Here is a 19,101-nt window from a genome sequence, read left to right as displayed (position 1 = left end):
AACTGAAGCAAAATCAAGGGCACTTTTATTTAACTTTATTTTGCCTTTGTTCTGTTTTGTTTTTTGGTTGTTTTTTTTTATCACCATGTAGTCCAGTAAGCACTAGACAAATGTTCAGCAACACAAAAACTCAGAAAAGAAGGCAAAAAAAAAAAAAAAAGGGCAAACAATTACCAGACTAAGAATGAAGCAGTGAAGAGGCAGCTGAAGACACAGTTCCTTAAAAAATAATGTGGAGTATTCACTGTCACGAGAAAAAAAAACTTTCTCACTGTAATTCTGTTTGAAAGTTTGGTCGGGTGTGCTCGTTGCTTTGAACCTCTGTGTTTTTTCAGTGTAACTAAAGATTTTTGCGGAGGTGAAATGAGCAACACACCGAGTACTTGTCTGTTGGGTGCGTCGGCTAGTACATGTCTCGAAGGCCCAGATTTCCACGGTGAGCCGCAGAGCCGTGAGCCACACTGATGCTGTAACAGTACAGCAAGTCTGTCAGCCACTGCTCCCTGGTCGCACCCCGGGAATACCTCTGAAACACACACGCAAGCACAGTGTAATCAGGTGATCAACCTCCAGCAAGAGGGTTCAAGCGCACGTCTCCATCCTAACCGTATGAAGGCCTTAAAATGTGCGTGTGCCGTGTGTTTACCGTGAGTTGCTGTATGATCTCTTGCAGCAGAGCAGCGTTGGCCAGCAGCTGATTATGGAGCGGTGTGTGCTGCAGCAGCATCGAGAGGATCTGTCCGAACTGTGGCAGCTCCTCCTCATTCAGATCACCGGCACGCAACAACTGCAGAACCATCCGCAGCAGGCGAGGAACGGTGCTTAGCGCTGTCACACACGCACCCCAGATTGCCTCCCTGCAAATGTGACACAAACCCAGTGTTATAAATCGTTATCGCCCGACATCAGCAAACCGCTTCTATTAATATAAAAATTTCAAATCAACAGGTCATTTCCAAACGCCAGTCAGGAAAACACACCTTTTGTGGTTGGTTTCGGTGGGTGCCGCCTGCTGCAGGGTGACGAGCAGCGCCAGCAGGCTGAGGCAGCACTGAGACAAGAAGCGCAGCACAGGCTCAATTGGCAGGACGGACAGATCTAGTAATCTGGATACAGCTCTTAGCAGCCCGGCTGCCATACTGTCAGGAACCACCCCCAGCTTGGTCTGAGACACACACATAACATGTTTTCCAGTGAAGAAACAAGCAGTTACACAAAACGAAAAACAGTTCAGGAGTATAACGCATTGAAATGAGTGTGATTTGATAACAGTTTACCAGATATTTGCAAATGCCATTTTGCAAGATGTCAAAGCACTGAGATTTTGAACCCACAGTTTCCAAACAGTGGCACACTTCCTATAAATCAAAAAGTTCAGTTATTAGCATGTCAAACAGATTTATTTTTTTTTTAACAAATAAGATGCTAACAAAAGAAGCGTGACTGAGAATTCTGGTTTCAACAAAGCAACCAGTGTTTTCAAAATGGAAGATTAAAAGTTTTTCTACATTTTGCTGAAATCTTTTAAACCTGCAGTGAATTATACACGTGTTTCTGTAAAGTCATACAGGAAGACAACACTAGGCCTGATTTTCTGAGAACTACCGAGGCTGTGACGTACAGATTATTTTTTTTTTACAAATAAACTGACCCAAACTCTGCTGTTCCCATTTCTAAAAGCGTTTCATTCCTAAATGTGTACTGTTAAGTAATGACAGCTGACACATGGAAAATGAAACAATCTTCATCAATAACTTTTTAAGAAGGAAAATTATGCAAAGATGGATACTACAGAGACGTTAAAAAGCAAATGATGGATGAACTCCTGTCTCAAACCAGCATCAGACCACTTTACTGCTGTACATGAATGACACAATAAAAGCACAACAAAGCATGTCTACGTTCATGTCTAAGTGAAGTGAGGCCTTCACTTCGTGCCTTCACCTAAGAAAGGAGTCAGTATCTAAATTTCCCTCCAGCTGAAATGGAGACAAGGCTGGTTTCAGGCCGCAAAAGCAGACAACTTTTTAAAAGTGAAAAATAAGGCTCAGCTTCCCCTTATTAACTTGAAATCCGAATCAAATTTCTCATTAGCTTTTATCAAATTGAGGGGTGTGTGTGTGTGCTGCAGCGCAGGAGTGGGACAGAGCCAGAATGTGTATGAACGGTGCACCTGTTGGCATTCTCCCCGTCATTAAAAACAATCCCGTCTCATTAGTCGAACCAGAGTTGACACAGTCCATCCCTTAATGCCGCCCCCCACGCTTCCCACTTTTCGCCACCACATGCCCCCTCCCTCCTCCTTCCTGCCACTTGCCTGTGATTGACTCAGACAGGGAGATGAGAGAGGCAGGAACTGAGGCCTTAATTGAGGAGCTGAATTAGTGATTATAAGCCCCCCTACTTGCCACACACTCACACACACTTGCCCCAGGGCATAGTTACGTTAACGGTAATTTCTGTGCAGAAATGTCACACTCCCATCATGCCATGGGCTCTCATTAGCATTTGTGCATATCCACTATGCCCGATAACCACGCATCTCCAACCTGCGCAACGCGATAAAGGTTCCCCTCTCAGTCGGAGTGCCATGATAAAGCTTCCACCCTCTGAGCTCTATATAAGAGACAGATACAGACCAGGGGGGACTGAGAGACCACAGCTGTGTCCAGAATATCAACACTTTAAAATTTTCAAAACAATGTCTTTTCGTCTTCTTCCTTAACCCCCAAATCTCTGTCCCTTCTAAAAATGATTTCTCATGTTGAATCCATGTGTTATCCGAGTGGCAGTCCTATCGGTAAGTGGGGACATGTTAAATTTGGGGTAACTGTAAAAGGGAGTGTGCACTGAACGCACCTCAACAATATCCCAGTGGTGAGTGAACTGCTCCAGCGGGGTGGGGTAGAGGCTGACGGGTGAGAGAGGGGATGGAGGCAGGGAGCTCTCGTCCTCGGCCTCCTGCAGAGATGCGAGCTGTTCGGACGAGAAGCCTGTGAGGGTGGAGAACAGGAAGCTGAAGTAGTCCACATCCTGCAGAGCTGCTTCCTGGCTCCCAACCCTCCATCCACTTAGAGGGGACCTAGAGAACACATTACAAAATTACATGTTTCTGAACATCAAATGTTTTCAGTTTGTAATTCAAGCAACTTTTTAAAATGTTGCTTCCAAATCACTCTTATTTATTCTTAAATAGGTTAGGTTATTTCTTAGGTTGATTAATGATCATCTGTTTTGTAACGGCATAATGTTGAGAATAAAAGTGCACAGAAATGCAGTTATGAAAAAATCTTTCCTGTCCTGAGGGCTGGGATAGACCTGTAACAGTAGGAAATGTGTGTGAATAACAGTGTGTTTTATGAAGCCCGCGAGGCACATGCAGACAGTGCTCTCAATGCTCCATGACGATGCTGCATTCCAGCCTCCCAAAGAGCTCTTTGTATCAGAAACATTACACACACATCCCATCACATATGAACTCAGCACTCCCTATGTTTAGAATTTGTATAACACTGCCTCACTGACACAAGAAAAAGGTCAGGTACGCAACTGAACACAGGCACGCACACACTGACATGATATCACAGGGAAAGATAAAATGGGAATTAGTAACAATGCAAAAAACTGCTGTTATTTTCATCAGTAAACTGAATATAGAATATACAGGGCATTCACATCAGCGCCTATCAACAGGCAGTTAAGAAATCCGATAGAAAGCCAGCGATTCCTTTAGGAAAGCGCAATACTGCCATCTGATGGTGGTCGGCATGAGTGCTTTCTGTGAGTGCACATAACTAAGTTAAACTGTTTGATTCCGTAAGTAGGTGCATCCATCTGCTGCCAGGCATCTCTTTCATAAAGAGACGTGTCTCTTACACACACACACACCATTAAAGTGAGTTTATGTGCTTTGCACTGGTCTAAGGGGATTTTCAATCTCACCTAAGGTGTATGATACCAATCAGAGAGGCAGCGAGGCTGGCAGAGATTCGCCCAGCAGTGCAGCAGCAGCTCAGGTTGGCCAGAAGCAGCTGGGGCATCTTGGGAAGGAAGTACAGCAGCTGCACCATTCGCTTCTGGGACTCTGGCGGTAAGAGCACCACAACTCCTTCCTGTGGATCTTCACACGCAAACACAGAAGCACAACACGTGGTTAAGTAGAGGCAGCAATGGACTGCACCCTCTGGAGATATAACGTGAAGCGCTACCAAGAAAATTAGAGCGATACTTGGAAAAGCAGGCTATGGTCAGACCCGTAAAAAAAAAAGAGGTAGACATTACTACTACAGTAAGGGCTCAGATAATGTGTCTGTGTGTGTGGTTGTTGTGTCAGTCTCTGACGCACATGCTGATGTCAGAGGCCCTCAGACAAAAGGAGTCTTGTGATGGTGAATTGCTGGCTCTGCAGCAGTTTCTATCAGAGCACCCTTCCGCCTCCCCTGGCCCCCTCTGTCCCAAACCAGCCATCTGACCATCCTCTGAGCTGCACATATGGACAGGCGTCATTGCTGCTTTCCACCCCCGATTGCAATTTAGTTTGACAAAGTTGCCTTGGGAGGGAAACATGGAGTTATACTGCCTCCTAGGGGGATCTATCGTGGTCCGAGGTTCATAAATCTCCAGGGTCTTTGGTAATCTCACCACTGATGCTGCAGTCTGTAATCTACTGAATTGTTTATGCGTACAAAAATGAATGAAAATGCTGGCAATAGAGTTATCTTTCCATAATTGTTTAGTGGAGATTATCTATAATCCGGTAATATCAGAACCATAATAGTGAGATCATTTATGACTTAGCCATTTAAAGAAATATATGCCTAGTAAATAATGCGAATAAATGTCATCTTTTTATTTACTCGAGTCTTGACAGCCTTTTTACCACAATTTATGAATCATTGCTATAAAAGGCAAATACCATATTTATCAAAATTATTTTTAGGGGCATTTTATGGCTTCTATTTGACAGTGGAGATTGACAGGAAATAACAGGGAAGAGAGCAAGAAAATGACATGGAGCAAAGGTACAGGTAGCTGGGATCAGGTCGGCCCACAAATATATTATTTTGTGTTTATACTTAATGCAAATTGGGATGTAATGCCAGCCCTGTGTTGGAGACGATACAAAAATATGATGTGATTTCAACACCAGATAACTCAAAGACCGGTATCAACAGAAAGGGTTCGGTGGCAAGTTGTACAGCGATCGGAACTTTTACCTCATACATTCCAGAAGTAATAGTGTGAAGACATTAATAAAGATATCACTTTGCAGATCTGTCTTCATAACACACTTACTTTGGTACACAAGTATGTGACGAGCATCATCACAAAGCTCCGGTTCCCTTCTTTCTTGTGATGCATGTGCCATATTTATGCGATGATGAATTCATGAACAATATAAACAAGAGTAGGAGGTGTGGGGCTGTGTGCAGATTATAACTATGATTAAATTTGATGTAACTACAAAGTTATTTTTCTTGCCAACACTTCATCACAGAGACAAGCAACAAAGCATTGTTGGAAAAGTAAGTCCTGCAGTTTTATTTGATATGCACCTTGCTGATTAACTGGGAAACCCTTCCTGGGAATTAAACTGAGAAGACGGAATGTGATTTTGGACACACAGTAAGTCTGCAAGGTTAAAAAAAAAAAAAAAAAAAAAAAGATGCCACATTAAGTATTTTCCAGCTGATGGAAAACATCTGATGGGGCATAGCTTAGACCAGAGGTGAAACATGTTTGTCAATTTCTACACTCAATTTCTGCAAAAGCACTTTTTTTGTCCTGTGAGAGTTGGTGATAATTAACCTTACAAGTGTTGTTGTGATATAAATCACATAATTACATCTGATATTCAGAAGTATACCTTTGCATCTTCATTTTTCCTTCTAAATGAGTGTGCTCACCATAGAGTCGGCAGGCATGTGTCTGCAGACTGCTAAGCAGGTCTTTGTTGCCCCGAGACGCTGCAGCCTGGATGGAGACGATGAGCTGTGCAGAGAGCGCAGGGTTACGGTGGCCCAGCTGGGACAGCTGCACAGGAAGTGATGCCAACCAGCGACACAGCACCTTGCTCCTTTAGAAACATAAGGAGGGATAATACGCTAAAGGTACGTGTGAGCCGAATGCAACCACATAAAGGCCCGATATTATTACAGTTGTTACATCTAAGCACAAACAAATGTGCCCACCAGAGTGAGACAGTTATTCGTTTTCAGGGAAGTCACAGATGTTACAGTCTGTTTACTCCTGAACTTACACTTAGCTCTTTGTAGTCTGGTACAGGCGTGGATGATTTATCTCGAGTAAAACATCATTTCATGGAAACTGTACAACACATGCTCATCATGAACCCTTCCTGCACTTGACTGTAGGAACAAACTAATCCCCAACCTCACTCACTGATCTGTGCTTACAATTTCTAAATTGCACAAAAAAAACCGCTGAGCACATAAGCCGCAGTCTGACCATCATGCTGTATTTTGCGAGGATCTCATGCGGAGTTTAAATTTGGAAAATAATCTCCTAATATTCAAAACAGCTGCCTGTAAATCTTCTGTTTAACAGATCCTACATGTTGACAACAACCGCTGAGATTACCTGGCTATGTGTGTGTGTCCTTGCTCCTGCAGGTAGAGTTTGCTGTAGAAAGACAGCAGCAGAGATCGCGTCTGCAGAGGCAGGTTCTTCTGCTTGTAGTAGATATACACTGCTGCAAGCAGGTCCTCAGTCACTGCTGCACGAACACAAACACACACAGATATTTGGGTTAAAATGGTTAAACATTGTTTTTAAATGTAACTAGGGTCTGGATACCAACACATATTCTTGACATAAAGCACTGGAAAAAAAACAAACATAAATCCCTTCCATTTGTGGATGTGTTCAATGGTCCAAACTGAAGTCGTTCTTCCGTGTTTATTAGTCAAGACCCATTTTGAAATAAACACTGCGCACACTTACTTTTGCTCCTCTGTGTGAGCATCATCTTCCACACAGTACCCAGCAGCATGTGCAGCTGCTTGTAGCTCAGCTTCACTCCGCTCCCCAGTGTGTCTCGCACAAATGTCCTCAGTGGTGTCAGCCAATCACTGTCGGCCTCTCGGCTGAGTCCCTGCTTCTGACTGAGGGACACCATAACCTGGCAAAGTGTGATGTTCACGGCCAGTGGCTCAACAGTCAGACCTGGGACGGCTGGCGTCTGTTTACTCCTGAAGAGAAGACCGTAAGATGAGGGCAATCTAAGCTACACATGTTTGTGTGCAAGCAGTGTTCTTCTTCACTGCCTTTGCTGGCTGATTTCAAAGCTTTCCTGTGTGTTACTGCCACAAACTCGAAGTTAATAGAACAGCATGAAACGGGTGGAAATAGTTATTGTGTTGCCTGCATGCTCGGCTGCGATGCTTTCTTGTGCACTCAAGTCATAGAAACAAATCGGGGACACACTTGTAAAGGCGACTCTCCATAGTGCTTCACAGCCTAGGGTACCTTAAAAAATAGATTTTTATGCATTTCAAATTTTAATCAAAAAGTCAAGAAAAAAGTTAAGGCGTGGTGTTTGATTATAATACCAACACTGATATCCCTTACCTTCTGAGGTCAACTTTCTTTTTATGTTTGGGAGTGTCCCGAGTACCATAGGGAAAGTTCTTCATGAATTGCTGCTTAAAGTCTCCGAGGTACTCTTTACGGAACCACGCATCCTAAACAAAGAAAACATTGTCTGTCATTTTGATCAAACCTTTTCCTTGAACTTAAAAAAAAAAAAAACATAGAGTGATATTTGTGCATGCATCATCTCACCAGTGTGTCCTGGTTCTCCCTCTGTGGTGCAAGTTTTCTCAGTAGCTGCAGAATAGACAAGACTTGGAACATTACTGACATGGCTTCCGGAGTGAGCAGGTGAGCACCCTCTGTGTTATTCCAGGGGCAGTCCGTGGTGCTGGCCTCGACCCACACTTCCAGCAGCAGAGGCACAAGTGTGGCTGCAAAGCGCTGAACAGTCTCAGCGGAGTCCAGACCTTCACTTCCTGCAGCTCCTGAGTCTATCTCAGGTCTATTTGGTAAAAGAGTAAGTTTGAAAATATTAAACATGAAATGTGCTTAAATTTAAATGAAACAGGGTTAATTATCTTTTAAGCTGTGCGTTTATATAAAGTACGTCTGTAAGATAACTGAAGTAGTGGGTATCATGTATCATCACTGTGGTATCATACCGGAGTCTAAAGGTAGAGTGTGGAGTCGGTTTGGCCCCAGAATGTTCGTACACCTTGACGCCAATCTTGCTGTATATGAGCTCTTCCCAGTTGAGATACAGAGGCGTAAGCCGGCCCTCTCCACTAGAACCAAATATTCCTTCAGCTGGGACAGACATGTCACTTTCCTCCATTGGTCTTTCCTCAACTACTGCCTGAAGAAAGCGCCCAAGCCTGAAACACAAGTAGAATAAACAATAAGGTTGGCAGCCTTTAAGACAATTTTACATAATCCATGTGCATGTGGCCTCCATACCTGAGGAGCACTGAGAGCCGCCACTGCTGGCTAGTCACAGCTCTGTCAAGATTGACCGACAGTGCCCAGGTCCGGCCCTTGCCCTCCTGACCCTTTTTGGCTCCTCCACTGTTCTGTCGGTGAGAAATCAACTCCAGGAAGTTGGTCAGGAGTACTGCCGGCCGTGCAGCAAGCAGAGCAGGGTAGTGCTCCAGGAACACATCAAGGACGTTCATAGCATCCTCCTGGATGCTTGCCTCGATGTGGGTCATGGCACAAGACAAGTGAGCACTGAGGAGGGGGAAAAACGGAGCCACTCTTTCTGCAGGCACAGCCTGTGCAATGAACCTGGAAGCAGTTTTAGACAATGTGTTATTTTCGGTAGAAACAGAAGCAAAGTGTTCACCATATTGGGCGATATTCAAGCTTCACTGCTGTCACTCTAACCTGAGCACTCGTGTAGCTGCCACACGAACATTGCCATCCTTGTCTGTAAAAACAGCTGCCACTTCGGAAAGTAAGCGGGAGAGATGCTGCTCCAACAAAAAAGGATTAACGGACAGCAACTCTTTCAAACCCAACAAGGCACTGTGTTTCACATTGGCATTGTAATGGTGCAGATGAGACAGGAGGTCCTGGGGGAGGAGCAGAGGAGATGGACAATAAACGGATTTGTAGCAGGCGTTTAAGTTTGTTTACATCTGAAATGCACATCGGCAGCTCACATTGATGCCCAGCTGCCTGTGCGTTGTGGGGCCACTTGTGTCTCGCCTCAGCTGTTCTGTTAGATTGATTCGCTTTGAGCGGAAGTTGGTGTTGGTGGCATTATCAGCTTTGGGCTTCTTCTTTCCCACTTTAAGCTTGACCTTCTGGAAGTCATCCTGCCGCTTTTTCTTCTTGGACTTCATTTCCGCAGTCTAGACTGCTGTGTGTGCGCGTTACCAAACATGAAGGTTATAAAACAGAAGACAAGGAGAAAAGATAAGTAAACGCAGTAATATATTTAATGACATTTTTTTTATTTAGATTTTATTTAATTTTTTTAATTTTTGAAGAACCGTACACATTGCTTAATTTGTGTTTGGGATTGTCCAGTTAGATTAAAAAAAAAAAAAAAGAAAAAAAAAAAAAAAAAAAGAAAAAAAAAGGCACAACAGAGCAGCCGCAACAAGAGCTAAGTGAGCTAGCTTGTAGCTAACCTGCCTCTTGTATTTCTGGTGCAGCATCAAGCATGCGAGTTGGTTTTACTTACCACAATAAAAAGGGTCGGCTTCAACCGTGAAAGATTTACACAGCATTAAACTCGCTATCTTCAGCTTAAAAAAACATTCACCCTGCTAACAACTATCAATATATATTTAAAAAAAAAAAAAAAAGAATATATTCTTTATTCCATCTCGTGTTGGCTGATACATTGGGTCCTCTGAATCTGTGTGTACATGTTTACCAAAACCCTCCGTTAGATGTGCGGAGCTCGACCACTGCGGTGCTTAAGAGTAAAAGAAGAACAACTCTCTAAAACGGGGGACAATGCGAGTGGGTTTTTTTTTTTTTTAAGATGCCCGAAGATTATTTGTTCACCAAACTGAAATTGAAATGAATTAAAGAATGAAAACAAGTTCAAGTGTTTTAGGACATTTTAACGTTTTAATATTTCGCTTCGGAAATGTCTTGCGGTGAACCGCGGTGTACAAATTAAACGCACTGCACAGTTGCCCGCAGACGTGCCTTATAAAAAATATTAACTTACTACTTTTTAAGATATTTATGCATGTTTAAATATGACTATTTTTTTTTTTGTATTCTGTTTTACTAAGAGATAAAGTTTAGCTGTAAACTGTGGCGATAAAATAGCGTTAAAATTGGTCAATTGGTTTTTGAACAGGCGAAAGCGTTGCACTGCTATCTTCACGCCGGAACCGCTTTCGGTTAGCTGGTTCGTCCCCCGACCGATTGCTTCGAGAAACTTTCAAGTTTTCATTGAATCATCTCGGGTACGCTTGTTAATATCGTCATATTATTGAAGTAGTGGATATAGCTAATAAATGCGGTGTTTGGAATTGCTTGGGTGTTTTACACAATCAACATAATGTTGTCTAAAAACTGGTTTAAAGTAAAGCTCGGAGGGGCCTCCCTAGTTGTGTATCTCGCGTATTAGCTTCGTTTGAAGAGCTAACCACTTTGTTACATAAAGAAAATCTACAAGGTCGTTAAAACGCCTCCCGGTGTCCCGAAGATCCTTAAGATTATTCCTGCCATCTGGATCAACAAAACAATTCTTAATACGTTTCCCAAGTCGGCATATAGTCGCAACATGGTAGACCTGTCAAGACCCTTTTTTTTTTTTAATCACTAGTTGGAATGATTTTTGTGTCCAGATGGTTTGTTGTGCCGTGAAAACCACTGTCATCGTGGGGACGTGCATTTGGAGAGGGGGGGGGGGTTGCTTTTCGTGGCAAGTCAGTCTGACAAATAATGCACCCCCTGCTGTCAACAAAAATAAAGAAAAGCATCATCTCGGCATCAAATACGTTTGAGACTATAGAAAAAAAGAAGTAAAATAACAAAGTAAATATAATACTCTGTTTGACGATGGTGGTGCTTAATACACAAAGTTGGGCTGGGCCTGAGACCGAACAAAGTCCTGCTAATACAACGAATCGATCGCTTTTAATTCACATAACTGAATAAGCAGTAATTGCAGTGTGTCTCAGGCGTTAAGAGGGATCACTTTTCATTTGAAATCAGTTTTGACTCCTTTTTCTCAGAGAGGAGCAGCTGAGGAAATGGAGGCTCAGGCTGCAGCAAACCAGCATCAACCAAAAAACGGGCCACCGTACCAGAAGAGAAATCCAAAGGTAAGTTTTACAACGTGTCTGTACTTCAACACCACATGCTACTACATGTCCAGTAAAATAACACTTGATTAGCTCGCATTTATGATGCTCAAGAAGGAAACGTGTGATTTCCTCTTGATATTTTTTTCTTATTGATGGTATACTTCACTGGCTTCCTTGATGCCTGATAGGTGGCAGCAGTTCTTGGCAGGTGGTCTCGGGCCTACTTTTGAGTAATAATTGAACACCCCACTCGGAGGTCTGGGCCTCACAGCTGAGGTCTGCCATCCCCGTTGTGGTTTAAACACTAGTTTTGCAAAGTTCAATTTTATGGCTTCACTCTGCCAGCATCTCTTTGATTATCTGAAAGTCTTACAACTTGGTGCTTAAAGTGAGATGGCCTTGGTTCCCCAAACCTACACCTGGTGAAGTCACGGATTATTTGCTGATTCGGATCATTTTCAGGGAAAAGTAATGATTTAATAGTCACTGGCAGTGTATGTAATTATTAACTTTTTCCTACGCGTCACAAGTGGTCATATCACTGCTCAAACACAATTCAGTACGAACATTAGTGACTGCCTTCAATTCTGTCTGTTGCAGTTATTATGTTCAGTCAAGACTATATATTTGAGCACTGTTGACAAGGTTAATAACTTGGCAGTGTATTATTTAAGACATAGCCATCATATTATTATGACCGTTTCTGTAACAAAGACACTCAGTCACTAGTGAGGGGAGCTACCCTCGTTAAATCAGTAATTTATGGTGCAGTACACTTGGTAAGATCAGTTCTCTGGGAATATTTTCTGATAAAGGTCCGTTTGGTGTGCTGAACTGCTAGTCCTAAGGTTTGTTTTAAAACAGTCACTGGCATTGTTACTCGACATGTAAATCAGCAGCAAAACAGAATGCAGTGATTATTACAACCCCGCTGTTAAATGCGGTGACATTGCTGCATAAACACAAACCATTTTGAATTTTCCTTGTGACTGGCTGCTTGGTGCTTTCTTCTGCTCCTTTGTTCTTACAAACCTTGAAGAAAAGGTTATGTTTGGAAACATTGCACCACCCCAGCAACCCTTTCTTGTTCTTCCAGGCTTCAAAGTATAACAGGAACGACTTCTATATTTTATATCGTTTAGGACTCAGACTTATATCCCTCTCGTCATGGAAGGGGGTGTATGTTTAGTTGTTTACGCATCATTTCTGTTTTTGTGTGTCACGCTTAAGTTCTGTGCCCCCAACAAATCTCGTTGGCCATTATGAACAGACGAGCATACACTTGGTGCAACATCTCAGTTTCATTCTCCTGGGAGAATCACTGAGGTCTTGACCTCAGTGTGGCCACTTTGTATAGGTTTGCATTTGAACTTCTGTGCAATAACTCTGGTTCTTCTCTGTTAAACAAACAGAGATGCTGGTCTATATTCTCATTTAATGAGAATTCAGACCTCCACTCACAACATGATTCAGACATCATTGATACACATTTCTGTGACTGTCTCTGCTTGATGCAGGGCTCATGGAGAATGAGGAAATAATGGCTCTATGGCATATATGGTGTGGCGGACATGGACGAGGAGTTCAGTCCTCTGCTAAGTGTCATCCTGTCACTAATTCCTGTATGTGTCTCTCTCCTCCTCGTGGGTTTATTCCCTCTGCTGACAGAGAAAGCAGCCGCAGAACGATATAGGTAAGTCCTGTTACACACGGTGCCACTTCCAGTTCTGAGAGTTGAAGCTTGGTTTCCCTGCTTCATGTCATGGGTGGTGGCATGTTCACCACTCTATGAGACTCGCACCCACAGAGATTGTGGGGGGACGGTTGTGGTGCCATCCAGTTTTGGTCTTTGGTGATCACTGCAGAAATTATTTTGCAACACATTATCTAGTGTCTTGCCTCAAGTTTCCTATTTTGAAAATCTGAATTATTTTCTGAAAAATGTAACCGATTCTCTGAAGATGCTACATTGAAGACCAGCACCATAAGCTAAATTTTTCCCTAGCGACACCTACACATGGTCTTGAAATACTCAGACACAGTAATACAACAATGCATCTGCAATCGTTGCTCATTGAGATTCATTGAGCACTTTTTGTGCTGTGATGTTTTATAAACTTTTAATTCTGCTGAATGCAGTCTTCTGTTTTTACTCAGATGCCTGTGTTACAATGGCAGAGTGTGTCAAAGTATGCAGGGATTTTATGGTGCATTTGCAGGAGAACTGCTCCACCAGTGCATCACAGAAATGATACCTCTGTGGCTGGGCACAGTGAGAAGCAGTGCATCATGGGACATGGTGTCCTGCAGCCCAGTTTGGGCTTAAATGGGAGTTAGCTGAGAACTGCTGTTCCCCTTCTTCTCCCAGGCTTCAACAGCACACATGAGGAGGTTGGGTGTCTAATGGTGGTTCAGTTAAACACATGCAGAATAAAATTCACTGGCGATCAGATGCTGCAGGTTGTGGGAAAACACGACACGCTTTAACTTCTCCACTGTGGATTGCAGGTTTCTCCCCAAAACTTTACCGCAGCGCGGCTAGTAAACCTTGTTTATTAGACCTACAGACCATTATTAAGCCTTTATTTTTTTTGCTGACCACTGTTGTGTTTTCCCAGTGTTCACAAAAGGGACTTCTATCCATACCATGCCCTCTCTCAGCAAACAGTTGAAGGGGATCACAGACTGTGTCATTGGTAAGCAGAGGGACTATTTCAGTCGCATACATGTACTTTACCGCCTTGCCTCCATATATAGAAATGAATAACCAATGATCATCATGTGTTTAGGCCTTCAGTATGTGTGGGAGTATCGCAGCCCCAGTAAATCTGTCCCACCACACTACCAGTGCAAACTCTGTGCCATGGGTCGCTTGCAGCATGACATGCTTGATCACGTGAAAGGCTGGAAACACAGCTTCAGATACATGGTGAGTGCAGTTGGTTTCCTCGTCTGCTTCCAAGGCCCGCTGTTGCAGAATTGCCTGTGATATTTCTCTGCCTTTTTAACCAGAAAAAGGCCCACCCTGACAAGGTGACCTGGGAAGAGGAAGATGCTGTCAAAGATCCTGCGGTCAGAAAGGCAATCAAAGAAGCTGCTGCTGAGGTGGAGAAGACAGAGGGGAGGGGACAAATCAAGGTGAATGCTAGAACTGTATTACTACAGCAATGGTACAAAAGCCTTGTTTTTGTATTTCTGGTCAAAAAAGATTGTGTCATAGATTGGATTTTCTTGTCTGTAATGATGTCAGGTCTGTTGAGGGGTGTGTTTGCTCGGGGATTTTGCTACCAAGTACTGTTAAAAACATAAAATGCCCTCTAGGATGTCGAGTTAACTTGAAGGCCCATTAAGCTGCAGAGAGGTTTATTATAGTGTGAGGCAGAATGTCACAACTCCAAAGTTAACATCATTAATCATTTTGTTTCTCTGTCTCACTAATTGTGAGGTAAAATTATGATGCCATTGTATATTTTAACCTGATGGTAGCTGGAATCCTTGATTAAAAGTATTTGTACATCCATCAAACAGAAAACCTTTGTTTAGCTTCCTAAAAATTCTGTACGGAACAAAATCCTAAAACAAAATCTCCCATGATTACATTTGAACATTGGATTTACTTATTTTACACACCATGATTGTGGGGTTGACAGTTTTCTGTTCATTCTGTGGCTTTTAGGTGATCCTGAAGGAGCCCTGTGAAGTGCCTGCATTTGCAGGACTGCGTAAGTAACTTTTTTGTGACTATACTTGTGGCTTTTCCACATGCTGCAATCAGTAACAAATAGAACCAAAAGTAACAATGCATAAATTTTTGATGAAAGGCAATTGTTTTTACTGTGAATTTGCTGCTCCAGTTGCCGTCTTTTTGCTTAAAATACACACCAAAAAAAGAATGTAATTTGCCCAAAAGTTACATACAACAGTAATAAAGGCATCACTTTATTTGCTTTGCTGAGTTGTGCATGTCACTCTTGTCCTCTCTCATAGGTTCTGCAATTCCCAAAGTTGGACCTCCACCAGCTCCAGGAATGGGACCAATGGGCCCCCCCTTTGGTGAGTCTTCTTTGTGTTTGAAGTACACTCTCTCAAAGTGTGCATTTATGTCCATCTTACATTGAATTGCAGTATTGACATGGAATGAACATGTATCTCACAGGTCCAAGGTTCCCTGACCAGATGTTTCCAGAGGAGTTTCCCCCTAACGGCGGTCCTCTACCTGACTTTTCAGTGGGTGAATACAGAGAGCCCGGCTTTGGAGGCTTCCCAAACATGCAAGACTTTCCTGAGTCTGGTATGGATCGGAGACCTTTCTCAGACGGGATGGGTCGTCGCCCAGCTGGGGGTGGAAATGGTTTTGGTCCAGGTGGTACGAGAGGTGGCTATGGAAGAGGTGGACTGCTAGAGGAGAATCCAAGAAAACTATTTCCCGATGAGTACCCAGGTAACCAGATGGGGAGTAGCTTATTGGACCGACCAATGGACAAACCACTAGACAGGCCAGGATTAATGGGACCAGCTCCAGAACATAGCAGCCTTCCTAACACACTGCTCTCGTACCTGGTAAGTGTCTTGCAGAATGTTTCTTTCACAATATAACAACAGTGGCTACATCAGTCATATATTGTATGTTTGTAAAATGTGTTTTTAGGATACTTTCCGGATAGAAAACGAGAATGATGCCCAGCTGGTCCTGAAGGTGACACAGAAACTAACAGATGTGCTGATGGATTACAGACTGAGGAGCGTATCAACGGTATGCAGCTTGTTTTTAACCAATTTATTACAAATATTCCTGATCTCACGTCTTGAATTTTACACCAAATGTTAAAGATAAATCAAAGTTTTCTTCTGTTTTGATAGCAATATGAGTACAACTAGATTTGCATGCGTCTTGAGTTCTCAGTATTATAAAATAATTAAAACTTTAATTTTGTGGGTTCTTTATTTCCTCCTCAGGGTTCCAGTCTGAACAGCTTGTCAATGAACTTCACGAGCTTCTCCTCTACACCCTTCAGACCGCCAAACAGTAGCGACCGATTCTCAGCTGGTCTCTCAGGTACATAAGCACCAAGTATCCTCACAAACTCTCTATTTGATGCATCTATCACTCAAATGTATTTGCTTTTCTTAACTGAGAGACACGAAAGGTATTCTTGTAGGAGCATCTTCTTTACTGTTCCCTTTTAAAGGTGTTACTGGTGCATTGTCTTTCTGCAGGTCCATCCAGGTACTCCAGTGGTCCATCCAGGTACTCCAATGGTCCACCCAGGTACTACAAATGACTAGCAGAAGATGTGACACCTCTCGTGTTCCTGTCTTACGTGCACATCAGTCTTGACTGTCCAGGAGTTCGATAAACTTAGATTTTCTTATTGTTTTATACTTTTGTGTTCTGTGTTTTTTTTCTGCTGCTACTGAGTAGTTTACTTTTTTTTTTTTTTTTTTTTGACTTCAGAATAAAGGAAGATTTGTAACTTTGGAAGTTTTTACACAAAATGGCTGCTGTATGTTTTTAACAGCGATAGCTGATCATTCTAGTGTTTGACTGTTGCTAATTTCCCAGATCCAATTAAATTCATGGAGAAATTGACTTTTGGAAATGTGAAATCCATTCATTTTGAAGGCAATATTTCCTTTAAAAAACAAAAACGTTCTTCAGCTAGACAAGAATGTTCCTATAGGTTCGGAAATGGGTGACAATTTACATATTTTCTTGTTCAGTCAGTGTCAGCAGACACAAATAACTCAAGCAATCCCAGGAGGACACTACAAAGCACATCCTTTTGATTCTGTAGTTGAGGTTGATTCTTTCTTTCAGTCTTAAGTTTCGGCAGTGTGTAAGCCCTCATGAGTTTTACAGAGGATTTGGTTCCAACAAGTTAACTTCCATGTCACTGGGATCTTTCACCGTCAAGTTCTCTTGAGTTAATAAATATACCAAAAATGCTTCAACGTTTATTTGATATTGCATATCTTTACATGTAAAGAAAGTAATGAATTGTTTGACTGATTATTAAAAATGATAAAATCATTTGACAGTAGAAAACTCAGATGGGTGCAATCAAGCAGAACAGAAGACAGTTGAAAGAACTGGAAATAAAAAGATCTCGATCAGTCTTAAGGCACGGTGTCTGCAGTCCAACATGTAACGTTCAACCTCCTCAACTGTTTCTTGCCATGATGTCCCTCATCTGCCTCACATTTATGGGGGTAAGAATCACGTTGAACCCCAGGAAGTTGTTTCGGTGGATGCTCCGCGCCAGCGCTGCAAGCTTTTCCGATTGAAACTGTACCACAGCCTCACCAAGACCCTTACCATTGCTGTCATGCAGTATAATGATGTTACCCTTTGTCAGCCTGTATTTGGAGAACAGGTCTTTGATGTGCCTTTTTCGCACATCTACAGGCATGTTTCTAGCAAACAGGCATGTCTGAGCTTCTAGGTCCTGGTTCACACCTGGTGGCACTTCAAATGTATCAACTGGACCAGGTTTCCTCTTTGGTTCTGGCATCTTTCTTGGGTATGTCTTTAGACGATGCAGAGGGTGGGTTTTCCACATCATTTCCCTCATCATCGCCTTAGTAATCGACGAGATGTTAATTGGATTAGAGCCCACATAGCAGCCACTTAGATTCATTGCATAATTATAATTCTCAGTGCAGTGAAAAATAAGGAAAGATGTGTCTGTTCTGCAGCCCGCTTTGTCAAGCAGGTGGAGTACATTTTTGTGCGCGATATTAGGACATGCAAACAGTTCTTTTATTTCAGTCTTGGTCATCTCTTTGGGGAGATTGCTGACCATGACAACATGCTCCATATATGGTGATATGGGCATTCCTGAGTCAGCATCAAGTTTTGGCTTTTTTGGTGGTTTAGATGGTAACCTGTTGATAGATCGCCTCTTGAGCCGCAATGTAGAAGTTGATTTGTCCTTGTGTTTTGAACTTTCGTGAAGAGGGTTTTTTAGGGGTTCCCATCTCTCCACAAGATCTGAAGCATTACCACATTCTTGAAGCACATTGTCCCACAGCTTCTCAGTTGCGCCACGTACTTCCACACAGATGGGGCCCAGTGACTGTTGGTTGAAGCAAAGAGCATCACATGCATCCCGCATGTTTGCAAACTTCACAAGGCAGCCACGTTTATATCCCAACAGCACATTAACTATGGCCTCCTGAACAGTCAAACCTCTGAAAAAATGGCAGATGTCCTCTTTTGTAGTTGAGGCTGGCAGACCAAACAGCCTGACGTAGCCTGGCTTTGAGGCCAGAGTTGGCTCTGGTGTTATCACCTCATCAGGTAACATGGCCGTGCTGTCGGCCTTGGGAAAAACAACTGTTGCCACTGCATTACTGACTTCGCTTTGATGGGATACCTGGAGACCTTGAAGAACAGTGTAAACCCCAAGGAGAAAGGCAGTACTGGAATCAAGAGATTGTGCATTTGAAGTTGGTACATTTGCAGTGTTGGAATAAAGGTGCTGCTCATTCAAAGATGGCAGATTTGCACTGTCAGGATCAACTGAGCAAGCAGCAGAAGGTGACTGATTTGAAGTATTGCCATCATGAGGCCGTGTGGAATTTGCTGCTTGATGTTGCCGAGGTCTCTTGACGGTAAGCGGGGACGTTTTCTTCTTTAACAATAACTTTAATTTGTGCTCCAACTCTTCCATGCTGCTAATGTGCAAAGTCACACGGGACTCTTTGAGGAAATTTCCAGTGCGCCGCATGGCATACTGCGCCTCTCTCTCCGTGTTAAATGCAACAAAGG

General features: G+C 42.8%; 2 protein-coding genes across 4 annotated transcripts; one reads left to right on the top strand and one right to left on the bottom strand.

The window, feature by feature from the left end:
• Positions 1 to 20: 20 nt before the first annotated feature.
• On the bottom strand, positions 21 to 9,865 carry tex10 (testis expressed 10). Of its 2 annotated transcripts, none has more exons than XM_069142871.1 (16): positions 9,743 to 9,865; positions 9,216 to 9,412; positions 8,938 to 9,125; positions 8,512 to 8,838; positions 8,217 to 8,429; positions 7,804 to 8,056; positions 7,591 to 7,703; positions 6,964 to 7,211; positions 6,601 to 6,736; positions 5,907 to 6,076; positions 3,943 to 4,120; positions 2,860 to 3,082; positions 1,278 to 1,358; positions 981 to 1,165; positions 647 to 857; positions 21 to 526 (listed from the first exon to the last, which is right to left on the bottom strand). In XM_069142871.1, the coding sequence occupies exons 2-16, from the start codon at positions 9,396 to 9,398 to the stop codon at positions 404 to 406; spliced, it is 2,832 nt and encodes a 943-aa protein (XP_068998972.1). In that variant the 5' UTR covers positions 9,399 to 9,412; positions 9,743 to 9,865; the 3' UTR covers positions 21 to 403. The 2 variants fall into 2 exon arrangements, with proteins under 2 accessions (XP_068998972.1, XP_068998971.1); XM_069142870.1 differs by having other exon boundaries at positions 9,216 to 9,415; positions 9,743 to 9,864.
• Positions 9,866 to 9,878: 13 nt separating this feature from the next.
• Positions 9,879 to 17,276, top strand: LOC138194267 (uncharacterized). 2 transcript variants are annotated; one of them, XM_069142872.1, is made up of 12 exons: positions 9,879 to 10,484; positions 11,259 to 11,348; positions 12,999 to 13,023; positions 13,949 to 14,026; positions 14,120 to 14,259; positions 14,343 to 14,468; positions 15,007 to 15,052; positions 15,318 to 15,383; positions 15,487 to 15,890; positions 15,979 to 16,083; positions 16,287 to 16,386; positions 16,548 to 17,276. In XM_069142872.1, exons 2-12 carry the CDS (start codon positions 11,277 to 11,279, stop codon positions 16,610 to 16,612), a joined length of 1,227 nt encoding a protein of 408 aa, XP_068998973.1. In that variant the 5' UTR covers positions 9,879 to 10,484; positions 11,259 to 11,276; the 3' UTR covers positions 16,613 to 17,276. The 2 variants fall into 2 exon arrangements, with proteins under 2 accessions (XP_068998973.1, XP_068998974.1); XM_069142873.1 differs by lacking the exons at positions 9,879 to 10,484; positions 12,999 to 13,023.
• Positions 17,277 to 19,101: the final 1,825 nt, after the last annotated feature.

This window comes from Embiotoca jacksoni, unplaced genomic scaffold (assembly GCF_022577435.1).
Source record: "Embiotoca jacksoni isolate LCO1_2020_lvr unplaced genomic scaffold, fEmbJac1.0.p SCAF_11, whole genome shotgun sequence".
In the NCBI taxonomy this organism is placed as follows: Eukaryota; Metazoa; Chordata; class Actinopteri; family Embiotocidae; genus Embiotoca; species Embiotoca jacksoni.
This window is presented reverse-complemented; position numbering and strand designations above follow the sequence as displayed.

Bases quoted from the DNA above. Each gene is read 5' to 3' on its own strand.
- LOC138194267 (XM_069142872.1), top strand. From the start codon at position 11,277: ATGGAGGCTCAGGCTGCAGCAAACCAGCATCAACCAAAAAACGGGCCA. The intron at 14,260-14,342 runs GTGAGTGCAGTT...CTTTTTAACCAG, and splicing joins AACACAGCTTCAGATACATG to AAAAAGGCCCACCCTGACAA. The intron at 16,084-16,286 runs GTATGCAGCTTG...TTTCCTCCTCAG, and splicing joins GACTGAGGAGCGTATCAACG to GGTTCCAGTCTGAACAGCTT.
- tex10 (XM_069142871.1), bottom strand. From the start codon at position 9,398: ATGAAGTCCAAGAAGAAAAAGCGGCAGGATGACTTCCAGAAGGTCAAG. The intron at 7,704-7,803 runs GTGAGATGATGC...TTCTTTGTTTAG, and splicing joins GGGAGAACCAGGACACACTG to GATGCGTGGTTCCGTAAAGA. The intron at 1,359-2,859 runs GTGCGTTCAGTG...TTTGATTTATAG, and splicing joins ACCACTGGGATATTGTTGAG to GAAGTGTGCCACTGTTTGGA.